Source organism: Podarcis melisellensis (genome assembly GCF_964234715.1).
Source record: "Podarcis melisellensis genome assembly, chromosome: 15".
Lineage (NCBI taxonomy): Eukaryota > Metazoa > Chordata > Lepidosauria > Squamata > Lacertidae > Podarcis > Podarcis melisellensis.
Window position 1 is genome coordinate 22,502,746 of NC_138532.1, and position 21,021 is coordinate 22,523,766.

General features: G+C 43.1%; 1 protein-coding gene across 3 annotated transcripts in view; it reads left to right on the forward strand.

Moving 5' to 3' along the window:
* The window catches only part of GRIK4 (glutamate ionotropic receptor kainate type subunit 4), a 467,636-nt gene extending 453,228 nt beyond the window's left edge, over positions 1-14,408 (forward strand). For all 3 annotated transcript variants that reach the window (XM_081889776.1, XM_081889778.1, XM_081889777.1), the window contains 2 exons: positions 3,919-4,037; positions 13,883-14,408. In XM_081889776.1, the coding sequence (XP_081745902.1) occupies positions 3,919-4,037; positions 13,883-14,248 (485 nt within the window). In that variant the 3' untranslated portion in view covers positions 14,249-14,408. The remainder of the gene's footprint in view (positions 1-3,918; positions 4,038-13,882) is intronic.
* The last annotated feature ends 6,613 nt before the right edge of the window (positions 14,409-21,021 follow it).

Here is a 21,021-nt window from a genome sequence, read left to right on the forward strand (position 1 = left end):
ACTTCTGAAAGGATGGTGGAGAACAATGGAGAGGAATGACCCTATACTTTAAAAAATAAAACAAAGTATGTCAATGATTTATAAGGGGTGGTGGCGAGGCTTTATGTCTAAAAGCTGTGCGGAGATTAAGTCAATAAATCATCGATTCTCAAGCTTTGATTTACTGTTCCAGAGGGGAGAGGAAGATTTTACAAGTGTCCTAGGTGATTAATAGTTGTACACAATAATCTTGGCACAAGCCAACAAATGGTTCATGGTCATCAATTCAATCAACAGTTAAGTCCATCTGAGACCCAAGTAACAAGCAGCAGCGGTGGAGAGAGAGGTGTTGCTTAGATCCAGGGATTGGGGAGACGTTTGATTCTGTTCACATTTAAAGAGGAACCTACCTAATCTGCGGGACGCGGGTGGCGCTGTGGGCTAAAGCCTCAGCACCTAGGGCTTGCCGATCGAAAGGTCGGTGGTTCGAATCCCCGCAGCGGGGTGCGCTCCCGTTGCTCGGTCCCAGCGCCTGCCAACCTAGCAGTTCGAAAGCACCCCCAGGTGCAAGTAGATAAATAGGGACCGCTTACTGGCGGGAAGGTAAACGGCGTTTCCGTGTGCTGCGCTGGCTCACCAGATGCAGCTTTGTCACACTGGCCACGTGACCCGGAAGTGTCTCCGGACAGCGCTGGCCCCTGGCCTCTTAAGTGAGATGGGCGCACAACCCCAGAGTCTGTCAAGACTGGCCCGTACGGGCAGGGGTACCTTTACCTTTACCTTTACCTAATCTGCACTTTCTGAAATAGCGTGTGTGCTGAATCACAGCCATCCTTTGTCACTCATATGTCTCTGAATTTTGCAATGGACTTCTTGAGATTTTTAATATGCATGGCAGTCGTTGCTGTGTGGCGGTGATGGTGGTGGTGTCCCCCCCCAAAAAAAAAAAATCTCAACAGCTTTAGCTGGGTGCTCCCCCTGAAAAAGCTCAACAAGTTCTAGCACCTCTTTTTCTAGAAAAAAGCCCTGGGGAAAATACATTATACAAAATACATTATTGCAAAAATGTGACAATTAGGCAGAATTGCATATAAAAATGGGCAATTCAGGATAAATTTGCACTAAATTTTCATGAGGACTCTTCTTTAAAAAATAATAATCTGTAAACTAAGGTGGAAAAATGAAGAAGTAAACTTCAGAGTGGGAAAATGAGAAACCGAGTGACACCAAAATTTAACAGATATCCCCATTCCTGCTTAGATCTTCACCAAGACTTACACGCTCGGCTATGACCGTTTTTATCTTAAGTCCAGCAGACCATGGCCTGCTGATTAGTGTTATTCAAACAGGAGTGGATGAGAGACAGGTGCCTTGTCTTCCTTATGAATTGACAGAAAAGGGAAATCAGAATTTCAAAAGTTTAAATGGATCCTAGAATGGTATCTATTGGGTTGGCCCTGTAGAATTTGATGGGACTGCAATGAGTAACAGTAGGCCTTAAAACTCTCAAATTCCTTCTTTTCACTCCCTTGAGGAACAGCAGGTATGGGGAAGGATGGCATTTGAAGGAGCTGCATGAAGGTAGAAGGTAACAATAAAAGATAGAAGGCAGAGCAGTAGAAAGAAACAGAAGAAACCTGATCACTTGGGGGCCATGTCTCTGATCCAATCTATAGCATATGTCAAGTTGATTTTTCCTCTACATTCATTTCCCTTCAAATGTTCTGTGTTCTTGTTTCAAATAAAAGCAGCCCTGGAAAGGACTCCTCCATCATTATTTACAGCTAAGAACAAAGTGGAAATCTCAAATTAGATCTTCTCTATCCTGCTTTTTTGGGGACGCGGGTGGCGCTGTGGGTAAAACCTCAGCGCCTAGGACTTGCCGATCACATGGTCCACCTAGCAGTTCGAAAGCACCCTCAAGTGCAAGTAGATAAATAGGTACCGCTTTATAGCGGGAAGGTAAACGGCATTTCCGTGTGCTGCTCTGGTGCCGGTTCGCCAGAGCAGCTTCGTCACGCAGGCCACGTGACCCGGAAGTGTCTGCGGACAGTGCTGGCTCCTGGCCTCTAGAGTGAGATGAGCGCACAACCCTAGAGTCTGTCAAGACTGGCCCGTATGGGCAGGGGTACCTTTACCTTTACCTTTATCCTACTTTTAAAAAATAACCATAGTTGTACACTATAGTCACAGATCAAAATACATGCTATGCTCTGATGTTACTTCTACCAAATGTTATAATTCCATTGTCATCTTCGTACTCTTTAATTTACATGCTTCTCTTTGTTAAATGTCTAATGCATTGACCCAGGCAAGGTATATGTAGAGAACAATTTATCTGACTACTCTTATAGCTTATATTATCTGTATTCCATCAACTACTCAAGCATACCTGCAGTGGAAAATTATTTGTCAGAACACTTACTTTTAACCATCTGTCCATCAGTAATTATTATGATTATGATTTATATACTGCCCTTCATCAAAAGATCTTAGGGTGGATCACAAGAGAAATTCATCCTACTGTAGCTTGCTGAAGCTGGGCCCCCAACACTCTATGGCTATCTTTCTATTTCCTGATTTTATGTGTTGGCTTAGTAGTGTCAAGGTTTTTGTGCAAACCTTGGTTGATTCCAATCTAGCACTAAGTTAAAGTCATTTAGTGGTATACTTGCCCCCCTGGCAAAATGTTCTGTGCCAGCAGAATGCATAAGCAGGTTACTGGTAACTTTTGTTGCACAACAGATGCTTTGAGGGTTTTTTGTATACATTTTATGAAATAAATAAGAAATAACTAAATCTCTTCTGCAATGAGTTTCCACTAGTGCAGTTGTTGCATTGGAGTCTTCGGTTGCACAATATTCAAACTCGCCCATCTGCTAGCACAAGGGCACAATGGATATACCCTTTATATGCAAGGGAGTATAACTAACATTCTCTTTCCTCAACCATTAAATCACAGTGATGGTGCAGGAGGCATTCCAACTCTTTGTCAGTCTTACTGCACCATTTGATACTCACAACTAAGGCGTTCTTGTATTCGCACTGTGTGTTTCACATGTTTGAGGCTTCAGGTTAGGTCCAAGGCATCATTGTATTACCATGCTCACTTGGCACAGGTGTCTCTAAGCATGTCTGAATGGAGGGCAGGATTGTTCCCTTGTTCACATCAATAGCAGGGGTGGAATTTGATAATAAGCCACCCCGTGTAAGGCCATCTAGTGCCCTCCCAGCAGCCCCCAGCCGGGAGTTGAGAAGGAGGTGTGGGGCTCTGGCAGGGTCCTAGGGCCCTTCTACCTCCTTCCAAGAGGCCAGTAAGCACTTGCCCGGCTTTGAGGAGTAAGTAGGACTCTAGGACCCTGTCAGAGCCTTCACACCTCCTTCCCAAAGCCAGGCAAGCACTTACCGGGCTTTGAGAAAGCACCCTCGGTTGTGCGCCTGGTTGGACCACACTACTCGCACTGCCCTAAATCCACCTGTTGATAGAGTTTTCATCAGGACACTTACAGTTTAGTTTGCCCTGTGCTCTATAAGGTCTCTTCTAGCTCACTTTCAAACAAAAAGGGTAATGGTTTGAGCCAAGACAGATTCTTGCTCTCCGGCAACACCTGAGTCACTGTTTTTGGACAGTAAAACCAGAATAGTAAGGTTCTGTTGGAGCGGTGAGCTTAATGCCTTGCTCCCAATCAGCCAAGGGCTAGATCAGCCCATTCACCCCAATGAATAAAAAAAATAGTTCCTTAAAAGTTTGCCTAACATATTAACAGTGCTATTTTTCTAGAAAAAGATATGCCAGTATTCACCATGAACACCTCCCTCGTTCTCTTAGAATGGCAATGGCGGCCACCTGAGAGGTGCTGGAACTGATTTCAAGCTGAAAAAAATCCCTGCATATTAATATTGTTGTTCTTCCTATTTTTTCTTTGCTTTGTTTTTTAGGCCTAGGAATGGAGAATATAGGTGGAATCTTTGTGGTTCTGATATGTGGTTTAATCGTAGCGATTTTTATGGCAATGCTTGAGTTCTTATGGAACCTCCGACACTCTGAACACTCCGAGGTAAGCCTTTGCCAAGTGTACATTCGAACATTTATCAAGCATGATTCACAAGTGTTGGGTACCAAGCGAACAATCTGATGGGTTCTCAAATGTAAGGAAAATCCTAAATAGGACTGATGATTTCAGTGAGCGATGTCTCCTATGAAAATGTAGTGGTGGAGCTTGGAATAAGACTGTGAATTATCTGGATATGGACATAAAGATATATGGCTTGGGTATTTCAATGTGAATGGTAGACATTATGGTACATTTCTAATATGGAAAGCACTTCCGTGTAGGAACAGGCGTATAATCTGTGTGTAGGTCATTTTATACGCCATTCTCTTCCCCCTTCCCCTTTCTCGGTCCAATATGCTAAGCTCCATTATTAACTGTGGCTTCACTCTGCAAGAGAATATAGTTTTTGTGCAGAAAATTGTGTAACATATGAAGTGGCCCTCATAGTTGATGGAATAGAATTGAAAATAGTAGTTCATAGAATACCACTGCCAGAAACCAAGATGGCTACCTATTTGCTGACCTCCTCATTCCACATTCGTTTTGATGTATTCACATTTCCCAATCTTTTGCCAATGAAAAAGAAGTTACAAACATAAGAACCTAAAACGAGCCTGCTGGATCAGGCCAGTGGCTTATTGTCCAATGATGGCCCATTTAGTTCTTAATCAATATTAAATTTAAGCCAAGTTGTAGAATTGATGATGAATTTCCTAGTACATAGGAGTGGTGAGTTGTAGTTTCCCAAACACAGGTTTGGGAGCATGGAACAGTAGAAACTAAACTAAACTAAATATTTTTGTCCCATCAAAAGATATATTTATCCCTAGCATATAGCAACTAACTATTTATATGATAAATACTTGACATATTATTTTAAGTTACTTATCAAATATCTCTCTAATGATTCTGATTTACTGACTTTAACTTTGCTGCTTCAAATACCCTGATATTCCTTCAGTTCTGTCTTGATTTCATGAAATATAGCTACTCTAAATTAAAGTGGTATCATCTGCAAGCTGGCTGTTCTTTCATGTTTTTGAAGCTACTGCTATAACCTATTATTTTACGATTCTCGGGAGCAAAGGGTACAAACAGAACTACTAAACAAAAACAGGGAAGGAATGCAGCTCTGCTTTCTCCCTCTTTTCAAAAGAAATTACTGACAATACGTGATTCACAATTGCCTCAGAATATATAGAGGAATTAATCATTCCAATAAATTTGGAGCTGAATTCCATTACAATTAACATTGCTTTTAAAGACTGCCAATTCAGATGACTAAGTGCCTTCTCTGTGTCAGCACCAAGAGACTTTTTTCTCATTTTACTATGATGAATTATGTTAATGTTTCTTCTCACGTTACTTACTACATGTCCATTTAATATAAAACCAGATCTGACTGAAATGTACATATTGTTCTATGCATATGTTTTGTTTTACATTTTGGCACAACTAAGAATAGCACTGGACTTCAAAGAAATCCATTTCTTTCTTTAAAAAAAAAATTTAAAATCCCTAGGTACATATTGAGGTGTACATTCTCATTAGTGGCATCCTAACAGGCAACAACTTTTTTCTAAGTCCACATACTGGTAACAATATGTTTCTTTGGATAGCTGACAAGCCAAGTTAGCTCTAGATATTTCCCTGTTAACTAGGGCAGAACCAGAATGGGTGCATTTTACAAACATTTTCCTCCCCTAGCCCCTTGCCTATATCTGCCATTTTTGGACATCTTTTATGGACCCTTTTAATGATTATTTTGTGTAATGGAATGAGAGATTGGGAATGATTTTTGTTTGAAGTACATTTATTTTGTTTATCACACAACCAGTCATACTTGGCTATATGACGATGACACAAGCAAATGAATCTACTTCAGAGCAAGGGTAACGTCTATTGCAAAAGTCATGCCCTTACTCTAAAACAGCTTTGTCTGCCCATACTTATATCAGCACGTAGTGAAATATGATTGGCTGTATGGTGATGTCATTGTTACTAATCACAAGGGCAATTTTTCAAACAAACACAAAGCGTTGAAGCTGTAGATAATTGGGGCTGTAAATTGTAGTGAACCAACATGGAATGATGGGGTTTTGGGGAGGGGGAGGGCTTCCTGGGACTACGGACGCAACTCATCTTGGCACCAAAATGTTTGCCTAAAATTATCTGACTGAGCTCTATAGTGCTAACAAACGTAAGTCAATATATTTAGAAAGGAAGTAACAGTGGGTGTTGCTGTTTTTTCTTATAATTCCAGGATAGTTTACAAACATAGCTGCATATATATTAGAACAGGGGGTCAGCAAACGTTTTCAGCAGAGGGCCCGTCCACTCTCCCTCAGACCTTATGGGGGGCCGGACTATATTTTTTTGGGGGGGAAATGAATGAATTCCTATGCCCCACAAATAACCCAGAGATGCATTTTAAATAAAATGACACATTCTACTCATGTAAAAACATGCTGATTCCTGGACCGTCCACAGGCCGAATTGAGAAGGCAATTGGGCTGGATCCAGCCCCCGGCCCTTAGTTTGCCTACCCATCTATTAGGACTATGAAAAACACAGTATAGTGAACAACCATTTTATGTAGGTGTTCCATTCACAGCCCCCGCATGTGTCGGTGGAAGCGCCCCTGCCCCGCCCACATTCCATCCTTTTTCTGGCATTTTCAATCACTGCTGGGTTCAGCACCATGCATGTGATCACACATCTTCCAGATGGGAATCAATCAGCCTGTACAGTATAACAGATTAAAACCAGATTAAAACCAACCCCAAAACTATAGATGAGCATTCCTCAATTACAGCTAGTTCACAGATCAGCCACCCCCATAAGTCCATAAATCAGGGTGAAGTGGTCCATCTTCAGTCATATAATGCCATATAAAGCCATATGCAATAGCACCAGATGGAGGAAAGAGGATTCCATCACCCAAGTGCCACAACAGAAGATCCATTTCCCGAGCCAATACACAATGCGCCACACCTAGTGATGGTCCCTCCAGAAGGGTCTTTCCTGAAGGTCTTAGGTAGGGTCCAGATATGGTGATATAGGGAGAGGCACTATTTTCAAGTATTCCAGTCCCAAGTTATTTAGGGCTTTGAAGATTAATGTTAACTCCTTGATTTGGGCTCAGTAACATACAAGCAGGGATGCAGGTGGCGCTGTAGGTTAAACCACAGAGCCTAGGACCTGCCGATCAGAAGGTCGGCGGTTCGAATCCCTGCGGCGGGGTGAGTTCCCATTGCTCGGTCCCTGCTCCTGCCAACCTAGCAGTTCGAAAGCACGTCAAAGTGCAAGTAGATAAATAGGTACAGCTCTGGCGGGAATGTAAACGCCATTTCCATGCTCTGCTCTGGTTCACCAGAAGCGGCTTAGTCATGCTGCCCACATGACCCAGAAACTGTACGCCAGCTCCCTCGGCCTATAGAGCGAGATGAGCGCCGCAACCCCAGAGTCGGCCATGACTGGACCTAATGGTCAGGGGTCCCTTTACCTTACCTTTAGCATACAAGCAACCAGTATATGAATGGACAATTGGAAATTTCTACAAATTAAACTCGTCACTCCATCTCCTGAATCTTACGATCTGCAATATGGGGACAAAACTACTCATTTCTTTACCAGAGTTGTTGCATTGATGAGAGGATGGTGAGAACGGGGTACTTTGGACACTCAATAAAAGCGAAACAAGTTCTAAGTATTGTAGAGAATAAGATAAGATACATTCCCTTTATGGTGTGCAAAGGGAACAGAAAGTATTTTGTAGAATCTCATACATCTTAAAATGAGCTTTTTAAAAAAAACAAAAACAAAACCATTATAGTGCTTCTTTGGAAGAGTTTAAAGCTAGAGGCACACTATTGCACATGTGATAAATAACGGCTTTTCTGTGGTGGTGAGCCAGAGGATGTCTTAAACAATAAGGTACTGTAAAAATCCCATGGTGTTGTTCAGCTCACTGGGGAATTATAAAAAACCAACTTGTTATAAAAACATTTTGGCATTTTTTTTGCTTTCAGCAGCAAAAATTGATATTGCTGGATTTTGGAAGGGAGCGGCTGTGCCCAATATATACTGTGTGGACAAAGAATGAACGCTTATGATAACAGAAAAGCTCCCTTTTCAAATGAGAGTTGGTGGCAGCCCTGGAAAAGTCAGGAGATATTCTGTTAACACAGCCACTATTGTATAAGCTTTGCAGAAAACATCATGCAATTTTCAAAGGTGCTAAATAAGTATGAAGTGATTTATTTTTATCTGTACTACCAAGTATTCTATGCGTTGGCTAAATATGGCACCAACTCATTAATATAAAGGTTTAAAAGTACGGGAGCCAGAATGCAAGCTTACTTCACTCCTCGTGATTTTTTAAAATCATCAGTCATATCACCATTTAAACCTACTATGACCCTCATTTCTGTATTGCTGCATAGTTCTTGAATCAATAGCAGACGTCTGCAGTCGATGTTGGCAAACTGAAATTTCTCCCAGTCTTTTTCGAATAATAGAATCAAATGCAGCAGAAAAATCAGTAAGGGCTACATAAAGGTTGTTCTTAATATTCTTAGTATATTTCCTTATAATATGGTTCAGAGTAAAGCATCAATGGTACTGTGTCCTCTGAATTCTGCTTGTTCTTCATGAATAATGTTATTTTGCAACCAATCTGATAATTTTTGAAGGAGACCATGCATAGAGCTTTGAGGAGATGTCTAACAAGCTAATTGGCCAATAGTTTTGTAGATCATTTCTAACCCCATTCTTCTAAATCAGGGAAACAATTCTCATTTTTTCATTCAGAGGGCATTTGTCCCGTGTTTTTTATTGTGGTAAACAAGCCAGCCAGGATAAGCATCCACCATTCTATATATTCTTTATAGAGCTTGGATGAAAGTGTATATTCTCCTTGAGCTTTATTTGATTTCAGGTAGGAAATAAGGGCTTTTATCTCGTTACAATGCTTTGGTAGGTTTGAGAAATCCATATACTGCTGCTACATGTGATTGCCCAGAATAACCACCAAATGTATTGGAGAAATATTTAACCCAATCAGAGTTAGGAGTTGAGGCTTCCTATGATTATCACTTTGTTTACACCCCGGGCTACTAGTTCATAGAAATCATCTTCCCTCTGTTCCATTACTGCTAGTCCCAATTCCTGCCACTGGGTTTTCATATATACACCTTTTTGTTTTTGAGCAGACTTTTGCATTCCAATCTATGTTAGATAGAATTTTCCATGGATTCCTCTCATGGCTTCTTATGCGAATCTCTAATTGCCTCGCCAGAACTTTCTTAGCCACCTTGTGTTGACCATCAAACCAGCCACGGCGTGTTGATTGTGTGTAGTTAGTAATTGTAGACGTTATCAAATAGGGCCTGAGTTCTGTGACAATTTGCTGGAAGACACCAACAAGATTTAGAGATTTGTCCATAAAAGTTGACACAAGCTTGTCAGATGATTACTATATCGTTCTCTTGAATATCGCTGCTCAATCTTTATCCGCCTTTTTATTATCCCAACCGGCCAGGTTCCAGGAATGAATGTTAAGACCTTTCTGGATGTTTTCTAGTCAGTTATGGTATCTTAAAGGAGAGCTGAAGGTCTAATAATTTCTTTTTCTATAATTACCCCTAGGCCTGGTCTTATCTTGAGCATTTGTTGATGGATAATCCCTTTGATTTCTGGGAAATAGATTGCTAGCAGGGCAGGAGTGTTGGGTCTCTAACCTGGGCGTATTTCTTCCAATACCTGCATTTTGCTTGAATTCCTGCTTGCAATTCAGATTGTTCTCATTATACCGCTGGATTTCTTCACTGGCCAGTTATGAATGATTACCTGTAGAACATCTGAGGAACTCTATCTCAAAGTATTATCATTGGAATTTGGACTTACTCTCTCATTCACTACCTTTCCCAGTATTTTATTTATTATTATTATTATTATTATTATTATTATTATTATTATTATTATTAATAATAATAATAATAATACCCTGCCCATCTGGCTGGGCTTCCCCAGCCACTCTGGGTGGCTTCCAACAAAATATTAAAACACAGTAATGCATCAAACATTAAAAACTTCCCTAAACAGCTGCCTTCAGATGTCTTCTAAAAGTCTGGTAGTTGTTGTTCTCTTTGACATCTGGTGGGAGGGCGTTCCACAGGGCGGGCGCCACTACCGAGAAGGCCCTCTGCCTGGTTCCCTGTAACTTGGCTTCTAGCAGTGAGGGAACTGCCAGAAGGCCCACCTCAGTGTCCGGGTAGAACGATTTACTGCCTTTTCCTCCCTTCTGTGCTGGGGAGCAGGAAATGCAGAGTGCTGACCTAAAGTCTTCAGATCCATCAAAAGATGCCAGATTGGGGCTTAAACAAATTAGATTAGGTGACAGCCCGAGATCATTTCCTTGGAAGGTAGCAAGTGGGTTATCAGCATACTCATCCACTATCAGTAGCCTTGGATCCGAAGGGGTCAAGTTAAGAATGGAAAACAACTCCCCCAAGTCCATCTCTTGAGGATTCATATTAGTGTAAAAGCAGGTTTCTGAGCTCAAGTTCTAATCTCAACAGATGTCATTTAACCTTTTTGTTATTGAATCTGATAGGGACTTAACAAACTCAGACCTTTACCCATGTTGATGTACCTTCAAACCATCTCTAATTTTAGTTTCTTTGCTGGTAGGTATCTTGCAGGGCTACCGTCAGAATTCTTGTCTCGACTAACCCAACCAGTGTACCAATTCTGGCATTCAAACCCAGAACTTTCTTTTCCAATGAATCAGTTCTACTAAAGAGTCCTTCTCCTGTTTGTTTAGACAGAAGACATTGGTTGTGTAAAATTTCCTACAGTGAGGGAGTTTCAGTCTCTGTTGTGGCCAAGTCTATTATGCCAAGACTGTTATTACACAGTTGACATGTTGTTGTACAGAAGAAGCTGAGGTTGTCTTACAGCATATATATCAGCTCCTAGCAAGTCTGGATCAATCGACCAGTTAGCTAAGATTTCATTAGAGGAATATGTAGCAAAAGCTCTTACTTGGGAGAAGGCATTTCCAACCCCCTGCTGTGTTTCCCAACTTTGGGTCTCCAGCTGTTTTTGGACTACAGGTGCTTGAAGGGAAGATCACATAGTTTTCCTGGACATTTTGCCATTCTGCAGAATAAACATAATTCGTGTAGGGCAGGCATCCCCAGACTTGTCCCTCCAGCTGTTTTGGGACTACAACTCCCATCATCCATAGCTAGCAAGACCATTGGGTAGGAATGATGGGAACTGTAGTCCGAAAACAGCTGGGGACCCAAGGTTGAGAAATACTGAAGAGGACAGGGCTGTCTATGTAAGACATATTAATTACATGTTGGCACAATTATTTCACAGAGACTTCTGTCTCACTTGCTGAGATACAGTAGTCCAGGGGTCTGCAACCCGCGGCTCCAGAGCCGCATGTGGCTCTTTTACACCTTTGTCGTGGCTCCGGGGCAGATACTAGCGAGGGGAGGAGGCGCATTGTGTGCCCCGACACTCCCCACTGTGGCGGGCGCTGTACTGGCTGTGACGTCGCATGGGGGCGGTGCGTGTGTTAGTCACGCACCGTCCCGACGTCACCTTCCCACCCGCTGTCAGATCGGACATTAAGGTAAGAAACAATATATGCAGTGTTATATTTGTTTTAAATGCCGCAATGGTTTTGCGGCTCCCAGTTTTTTTTTCTTCAGAAACGGGTCCAAGTGGCTCTTTTTGTCTTAAAGGTTGCAGACCCCTGCAGAAGTCCATCATAGATTTCTGGACTAAGTTTGGCAATGAAGTTCTGGATGCTTTATCTGAAACTGCGCTTTTGTAATAACCATGATAAAACTGTTAAAACTGCAGTGTATCCTTCAGTCAAGATGATCTTCTAAGTCAGGCATCCCCAACCTTTGGCCCTCCAGATGTTTTGGACTACAATTCCCATCATCCCTGACCACTGGTCCTGTTAGCTAGGGATCATGGGAGTTGTAGTCCCAAAACATCTGGAGGGCCCCAGGTTGGAGATCCCTGTTCTAAGTGTTTCTTATCAGTTAAAAATACTGAGCCAAAACAGCTGCTCTCTCAGTGCCTGCCCTCCAATTAAAATGTATGGCTTTTAAGCCCACCTAAAAGTAAAACAGATAAGCTCCTTGGTTGTATGTAACAATTAACAATAACTGCTGAGCCAAATGACTTTAAAACTATTCAGATAAAAACAAATTGAAAATAGAACATACTGCAGAACTCGATGACAAGCAGCCTTACTTGTACCCATCTTCACAGGCATATTACGTGGTTATTATTGTTAGTAGTAGTCGGGAAAAGAATTTGGATTTTTACTTTGTAATTTCCCCCTGGTTCATGCAAGTCCTACCATTTTCACGTGATGTCGAATATACGTGTACTGTACTTGGTTCGAATTGTAGAAAATGCCTTGATTCATGTGACATCATTATGTGTGTTATCTGCTTACAGAAAATAAATAAAATTAAGCTGAAAATATGTGAGAGAGACATAAAACTCATGTATTACTAAATGAAGGGGAGGGAGCTTAGAGCAGCCAAAGGTTCCAGGGCAAGTGCTGATATGCTTAAGACCTCCAGTTCTAGAACCTATGAAGAAACCAAGACCTAGTCCTCACATCTCACTGATGTGAGTAAACCTGTATCTGGGCTGCACCTCTTGACTGAATGTTCCTTCATTTAAAACAAAAAACAAACCCACACAGAGAAAGCTAGTACAAAAGCTAGACTTGAATCTGTCTCCATCTAGTTTTCTACATGCAGGGACTTCTATTCTTTTTTGCATGGGAGAGCATTCCGTGGGTAAAGTAGTGCAGCACAGACACAGGTTCATCATCCCAGTAAGAACTAAACCAAAGTGTTATTGAGGCTTAAACCAAACAGGGATGTTCAACTGCGGATGATTTGCATGTCGAGACCCTGCAGCCACCCTCTCATTGGAAATAACTCACACAAGGACACGGATATTAGGTTTATGTTATTGGGCAAATTTTGGCCACAACTTTATTGAAATTACAGAATGTGAGCAGTATTGGCTTGGGCATTGATTGGACCTGGTGTTCCCGTCGGGGTCGTGTCAAGGCCTTAGCCCCCCAGCAGGGCTTCAGACTAGATCAACGCCCCCAGATTCCTTTAACGGAATACCCTGGAGGGGCAGGTGATGACCACACTTCCCCTCTCCCACACAAGGTCAAGCAATGCCTAACCTCAACCCTAACAAAGTTGTGACAATTGCTATGAGGTAGGCAAAAACCAAGTGGCCAGTGCCAATTTGCCAAGTGTAAAAATTCCTACCAGGCCCCTCGGACAACCAAGGCGACCAACCAAAGTCCATAGCAAGGCCATTGCCTAACCTGCAAAATAGGGAGGGAGGGTGGGTGATTGAGGAAGCAAGCCAAAGAGGAAGTCCTCTGGCTCGCTCCTCCGTTTAAACAGCCCCGGCCAGCGGGTTGACTGGCCGGGCTCTGACGTGGCCGGGATCCCACAGGCAACAGGGGACAAGGTCCCCCCACCCCCGGTGGGGAGTGGGTGGCCATGCAGTCCACCACAACTCCTCCCCACTGGGAAGTGGAGCGGATTAACTCCAGTTCTGATGTGGTCGCAAGGATCTTAGGATCCAAAGATGGACCAGCAGTTTTGCCCAGGAAAAAAACCATTTGTCTAGTGACATAATAAACAGGCAGGCTGTTGAGAAAGGGTTACTGAACATTTGAGAGAGCCCCTAGGAAACCAGAAAGATAGAGGTGGCGGTGACCTTGAGAAAATATATTTCTGAAACTGCTCTTCTTTTTCTTGGGCCTCTGATAGGTATCCGTCTGCCAGGAAATGGTGACAGAGCTGCGCAGCATCATTCTCTGCAAGGACAGTTTCCACCCCCGTCGGAGGCGAGGGGGGATCATACGGACTCGCCCTGTTATACAAGAAGAACGGAGAGCCCGCACCACGACCATGCTAAGCAACGGAAAGCTCTGTGGTGGCGGCGACCCCGAGCAGCTGGCACAGAGACTTGCACAAGAAGCCGTCCTGGTCGCTCGGGGTTGCACACACATCCGGGTGTGTCCAGAATGCCGGAGGTTCCAAGGCCTTCGGGTCCGGCCAGGGCCAGATTCCCCCGTGCAAAGCGACGAGAGTTTGGAATGGGAGAAAGCAACAAACAGCAGTGAGCCTGAGTAAAACAGTGGGGAGACGGCGGCAGCAAAAGAAGCTAAATGTTCCATTTTACAGAACATGAGACTTGTACACAGTGTTGAACTCTTTTTAAATTAATAAAGAGGCACCCCAGTTTGCCAAGAGCAAATCAAAGCTTTAGGCTGGGGGCTGAGCCCAATGGGAACTTTTGTTACCTGTCTTATATGAGAAAGTATCTAACCTACCTACTTTCTGAAACATTAAGAGAACGCCCCTCTAGCTAGGCTGAGAGGACCCTTCCTCAACAGCCTGCTCCTCAGAAACTTGAGGTATGGGGGGGGGGGAGTCCCACAGAGCTGGTGGCAACCAGAGTCACAAATATCCTAAACCAGGAGAAAAAACATTATTGCCACAAGGACTTCTTCATGGGGGGGTGGCGGTTTTTTTTCTTTTGGAATTTGTGGTGGGGAGGATAATTTTCTTTATTTTATTGTTGGAACTTCAGGACCTAGAGGGATCCATCACTCCTGAGTTCAGGTACTGAGCTCACGCCACTTTCCCAGGTTCAGGTGAGGTTGTGGAAGAGGGGAAGGGTTAAGTCCCATCTAAGAGCAGCCACCAACAAGGAACGTCCATTCAAAGAGTTACAAATACCAAAAACCAACTAACACACTGAACTTGGAGGCCTTGATAACAGCTAGAATTTCAGGGTACCTGTGTCTGTCTTGCTTGCTTAAACAACTCCCCCCCACTTCACAATGGTCTTTCTTTGTACACATTTTGAGAAAGCTAACCAGCAGGAGAGCAGGTTGGGGACGTGGAATTCTGTATTCTCCCCCCAGCAGGGGGTGGTAGAATTTAACTAACCCAGGTTGTCAGCTTTTGAAAGTCAAGTTTTAACACTGTGTTAAGAGAGAGGTCCTCACGATTTATTACATGTGCCCGTGATCAGCTCTTTTCTTAAGATGAAAAATCACCACCCCCAAGTTCAATAGACTCACTTATGACCTAGACATCATCCTCTATAAGAGGGTTTCTTTGCTATGAAATATCACTGAGTGAAGGTACACCAGCAATGTCCATGGTGTCTTTTGAAGACCTATGAGAAGAATGGACCAACAGCCAGGAAATCCTTAGCAACGGTTTGGAGCAGTTGCAGGTTTTCCGTGGGAGGAGTTCGATTTCCTGATTGACAATTCTATGCAATTCCTGATTGTAAAAATACAAGGAAGAAAAACAAAGTGATGACAAATGAACACAGGTCAAATAACCTGTTCTTGGGTTTTTTTTCCCCCGGTTTGTTTTTGAATGTACTGAAATAAAATATGTCCTTCTATATAAATATAGGATTTTTTTCCCTCTATACCTTTGATATTCAGAGGTAGCTGGAGTCCCAGCTCATAAGGGGGAAGGATATGTAGCTGCCTATGGCTAGTGCACTTTATTCCATTCTTTCTATCCACATTGGAGCAGTTTGCCAACTGGTTAAGTTAGTATTATATTGTCATTGGCCACAATAAAACACTAAGTGTTCTTAAGTTCTTTCAGTCGGTTTAAGCGTTCCTAACTCTGTATTGGATTGTGGCCACTGATTGGGCAGGGATGATACTTGTGTTAAGGACTCTAGAAGTGGTAGAGGAAAGGATTGCTGTTGTTGTTGTTTAGTCGTTTAGTCGTGTCCGACTCTTCGTGACCCCATGGACCAGAGAACGCCAGGCACCTCTGTCCTCCACTGCCTCCCGCAGTTTGGTCAAACTCATGCTGGTAACCTCGAAAACACTATCCAACCATCTTGTCCTCTGTCGCCCCCTTCTCCTTGTGCCCTCCATCTTTCCCAACATCAGGGTCTTCTCCAGGGAGTCTTCTCTTCTCATGAGGTGGCCAAAGTACTGGAGCCTCAGCTTCACGATCTCTCCTTCCAGTGAGCACTCAGGGTTGATTTCCTTCAGTATGGAGAGGTTTGATCTTCTTGCAGTTCATGGGACTCTCAAGAGTCTCCTCCAGCACCATAATTCAAAAGCATCAATTTGTTGTTCTTCTAACTGGTTTGGGATTTATTTTAACAGGTAATAACAGCCATCAACTATGTGAATGGGGTATATTGAATACAGCAAAAAGAAAAGAAAAGAAATAATCTCTGATGGCATTGTAAGTGTGAAACACAGAGAAACTTAGCTTTCTGTTTTTAATCCTTAATATTTAAGTAAAATTTAAAGTCCCTGACAGCAGTGAGTGCTGTGGGCACTGAGAAAAGCCTTTGTGGAGAGAAAGGAAACAAACAGTTATGATTATCCTACTCACAGAGAAAGCTCGTTTCTAACCCCAGGCAGTTGGCATCACACTCAGAATGGGGGAAAAGAGAGATCTGCACTGAACTTTATTTTTACTTACGCTTTAGTAACTGAAAGCACTTTACCTTCCCAGTTCTGATATTCTGTCATTACTTTTATTTCATGCCTGTCCTCCCAAGAAACTCAGGGCAGTGTACAACATGCTTCTTTCACCTCTAGGCTATCCCCACATCTGCACTGTGAGGGAAGTCAAGCAGCCTGAAAGAGACAACAGCTTGCCCAAGCACACACAGTGAACTTCATGGCTGAGTGAAGATTTCAATCTAGAACTCCACATGCCTAGCTGAGGAAGGATATCATAGAACCATACTAAGAACCATAGTTATAACCAGCACATCCTTGGTGCAAATATGAATCGAGCCTTTTCGTGTGAGGGTGACTTACCAGCTGAACTTTTTTTAAAAAAACCTTCTGCATAAAGCTGAACTAAAATTTCTTCTTAAGAAGATGAAAAGAACAACCAAAGGCCAACTAATTAAGCATCCTGCTTTTTGCTGTAGACAATCAGATGCCCCAGGGACGCAGGGCATGAATGCAGCAGCTCCCAGTAGCTGCTTCCTCTATAGCAGGCATCCCCAATCTCGGTCCTCCAGATGTTTTAGGACTACAACTCCCATCATCCCTAGCTAACAGGACCAGTGGTCAGGGATGATGGGAATTGTAGTCAAAAACATCTGGAGGGCTGAGTTTGGGGGTGACTGCTCTATAGAGTCCACCGGTTACTCAAGCCCCCTGATGTTGAACCCACTTGCTAGCATCTCCGCATCTAAGTGATTGTAAATGGTTGATGAAACCTTATAAGTCAAGTCGCCTTAGCCTTGCAGATACAGCTCAGAGGTGTGTGGGTTATGTGGCAGAGCTGAATGACAGGTGGTCACTTTGGTCCTACTAACTGCGCTCCTAAAATGTTCGGGAAACATCACCGTTGCTCATTGCTCAACCATACGAATGCCAACTGCTGTCACATCCACCTTCATGACAGCAACAAGGGAAATTCTACTGAGCATGGCTGTGTTTCATTTAAAGGCTGACACGTTTGCACAAGCAACAGGGAATATTCATCAAAAGAGCATGGGTCTTTTAACATTTATTTACAGATTACCCAAAGGGAAAAATAGAGTTCTCATGAATAATTGAATCTGAGCTTTCTTTCACCAGGGTGAACAAAGACAAGCCAGACAACGATAGACACACCATTTCTTTTGCCGCTCCAAAGCCCTATCACACATTGAGGAAGCCTACGTACATGGCCACGTTGGCACATGCCAACTTGAATTGCATTCTTGATGTTGATTTTTGTACTCCCAGTTTGCTTATTTAAAAAACTGGATTAACACTTGTTAGCTGTAGCACCTGTACCTTCCTTTCCATGGCAATTATACTACTTTGGTTCTTCATCCTTTGATCCTGTAGGACATTCTTCACCCTGAGAATATGCTTGGCCACCTGCCATTCTCTTGCCAAATAGTTAAAGGATGTATTGGTGGATCTGAGGGTACAGGCACTGACCGTGCCATTCTCTGGACAGCAATTTAAGTTTGTAACTGCCTGGCATGGAAGAGTTCACATAACCATTTGGCAGGATAAGGCTATCATGAGCTAGTAACGACTGTTATATGGAGCCTCCAAGTTCAGAAGAACCATGCCTCTGAACCCAAGTTGCTGAGGAACAGTGTGTCCTGCCTATGGCCTTCCAAAGGCTCTGGTTGTGAGAAGCAGGGGGCTAGACTGGATAGGCCTTTGGTCTGATTCAGCAGGTTCAGGGCTTTTTTTCAGCGAAAACTCAGTCCAAGCACCTCTCGGGTGGGCACCATTGCCATTATAAGAGAACAACAGAGACATTCATGTTGAGTTCCGCCACCTCTTATGTTCTCACTGATTTAAAAATTGGAGAGAGCATGGTGCTTATTAAATCTAACAACTGATTGATAAAATTGATGGGTATGTGAATGTCTACTCCATTTCCATGTGGGCTGTTTATGCCCTTGGTAGAGCACTCAGAAAACTGATTCCATTATAAACAAATCAGAAATCTGGGATAACGTCAACACGGTCAGACAATAAGCAGCCAGTAAGATTGCCATTTTCTCCCCCACTTTAACAGCAGCTTCCCTTCCCTCTCCCACCCACACCCACAATAATCAGGTCAAACTTTTCCCATCCCTTTTATTTCCATGCCAAGAAAACTTAACTTGATGATTTTCTGCATGTCAGAATGCTGTTAAAGGCACAGGGAAAGGGCCAGGGAAAAGGCAGAGAACTCTAGCAGCCAGTGATGTGCCTAAGAATTGTGTAAATTGAAGTTTACATTTCCAATCAACTACTGAGACTGGAGCACCTGTAGTAGTAAATACTGAATTGAAGGAATATGTACAAAGGTGATTCAAATAATATTTAAAAGTCAGATCTGGTTTTTCCTTCTTTCCTTACAAATCAGTAAGGTTTCCTTTTCTGTTATACACTTTTAGTTCAATTTGTGTGTGTGTGTTTTGTTTTGTGTGCTTTGGGGTCAGAGTTTTGCAATAAAACACACACAGATTCTGATAAATTAATGGATGGATTAAAGTTGCTTCAGGTGAGCACACAACAACAAGGCACACATTGCTCTTTTCCCCTCCACAGATTTTTAGTTCAGTGGAAGCAGTCTTTCCTCTTTGCTTTGACCAACCCCACTCACATGCAAATAAAGTTCATGGTTTTGTCATTTGAAATGCACTTTCCCAGAATGTCTACCTATTGATGAAAAGTGGTAATTCTAGTAAGCGATCTCTTCCAGATCCCACTGGGAGCAGACGATTAGATCAATTCAAATATAATTGCTTTATCTCTTTTAATTGTTTCACCACACCTGCTGTCCATTACCAAGAGGCACATAAAGTGAGGATTTTAAATTCCTCTCTGTTTAAGTCTCTCCTGTGTTCCTTATTAGAATATTCATCCTGGGGCTTTGCCAAGTTTAGCTCTTATGCAGGTTAGGTGAGACTCCCATATGATAACTAAGATACTGGGGAAACCCTTTTTATAATGAATGTTTTATGAGTTTTTGATTTCCAGGCCAGTTAATTTGCACTCAGCTCTAAAGGGATATTATTTTTCCTTAAAGGTCCGGTCTGGGACTTGACTTCTAGATGCATTAATGTATTGCTGAGGGTCGTGGGCTGTCTCAGAACTCCGCAGATGCAATTACTGAGAATTCTGGTTCTGTTTAACCATCCCAGAATCATTTTGCAGTTCCAAAGTCTCCCTGAAGAGATAAAGCTCACAATGATAACAAGGGAGGTGGGACGGATCCTCCTATTTAGGTCAGCACATTTAGTAAGAATGACTACTTAACCCTTTCTTTGATGGTGTTTTAGAAAGAGCAGCACAATGGCCTTTTTCACACAGTGAAAGAACAGAGAGGCTCTTTTCATTCTTCTCTACCTTGTTTGGTTACCTTTTGACAGTACATTCATTTGCTTTTTCTACCAACTCACTTCTAAGATCTCAAGAGCAAATACAGGCCAGGTTCTCTGTTGACAGAACTGACAGGCATTTCATTTATCTGAATAGATCTGAATAAAAAGCTGGTTAAAGATCTTATTCTATGTAATTAGGATTGGATTCTAAACTCAGACCGATATAATTTGGAAAGAACATAAAGAAACGTTATTGGATTTGCAGCAGTACCTAAACAACAAGGTATTAGCTAGACAGGAAATTAACTCTCCTATGTTCAAATCCTTTCTTACTCCAACTTACAGGGTAAAAAGGTAAAGGGACCCCTGACCATTAGGTCCAGTCGTGGCCAACTCTGGGGTTGCGGCGCTCATCTCGCTTTATTGGCCAAGGGAGCTGGCGTACAGCTTCCGGGTCATGTGGCCAGCATGACTCAGCCGCTTCTGGCGAACCAGAGCAGCACACGGAAACGGTGTTTACCGTATTTTTCGCCCTATAGGACGCACTGGCCCATAGGACACACCTAGATTTGGGGGGGCGGGGAAAATAAAGGGGAAAAGCCTGAGCTTCCCCCGACCCCAGCCCCAAGAACGGGTCCCAGAGCGATGCCGAAGCTGCGTGCAGCCCGGGCTCCGGAGGGTTGCGCAGAGCTGCGCCAAGCCCGGGAGCGCAGACAGCTCTGCGCAACCTTCAGGAGTCCGGCGCGGCTTCGCGTCGGGCTCCGGGGGGTTGCACGGAGCAGCGCCGAGCTGGGGAATGCAGGCAGCTCTGCGCAACCTTCGGGAGCCCGGCGGGGCTTCGAGCCGGGCTCCCTAGGGTTGCACAGAGCTTCCTGAAAGCTTCAGCGAAAGCCTGTATTCGCCCCATAGGACACACACACTTTTCCCCTTCATTTTTGGAGGGGAAAAAGTACATCCTATAGGGTGAAAGATACGGTACCTTCCAGCTGGAGCGGTACCTATTTATCTACTTGCACTTTGACGTGCTTTCGAACTGCTAGGTTGGCAGTTCTGCTAGGTTTGGTCAGTC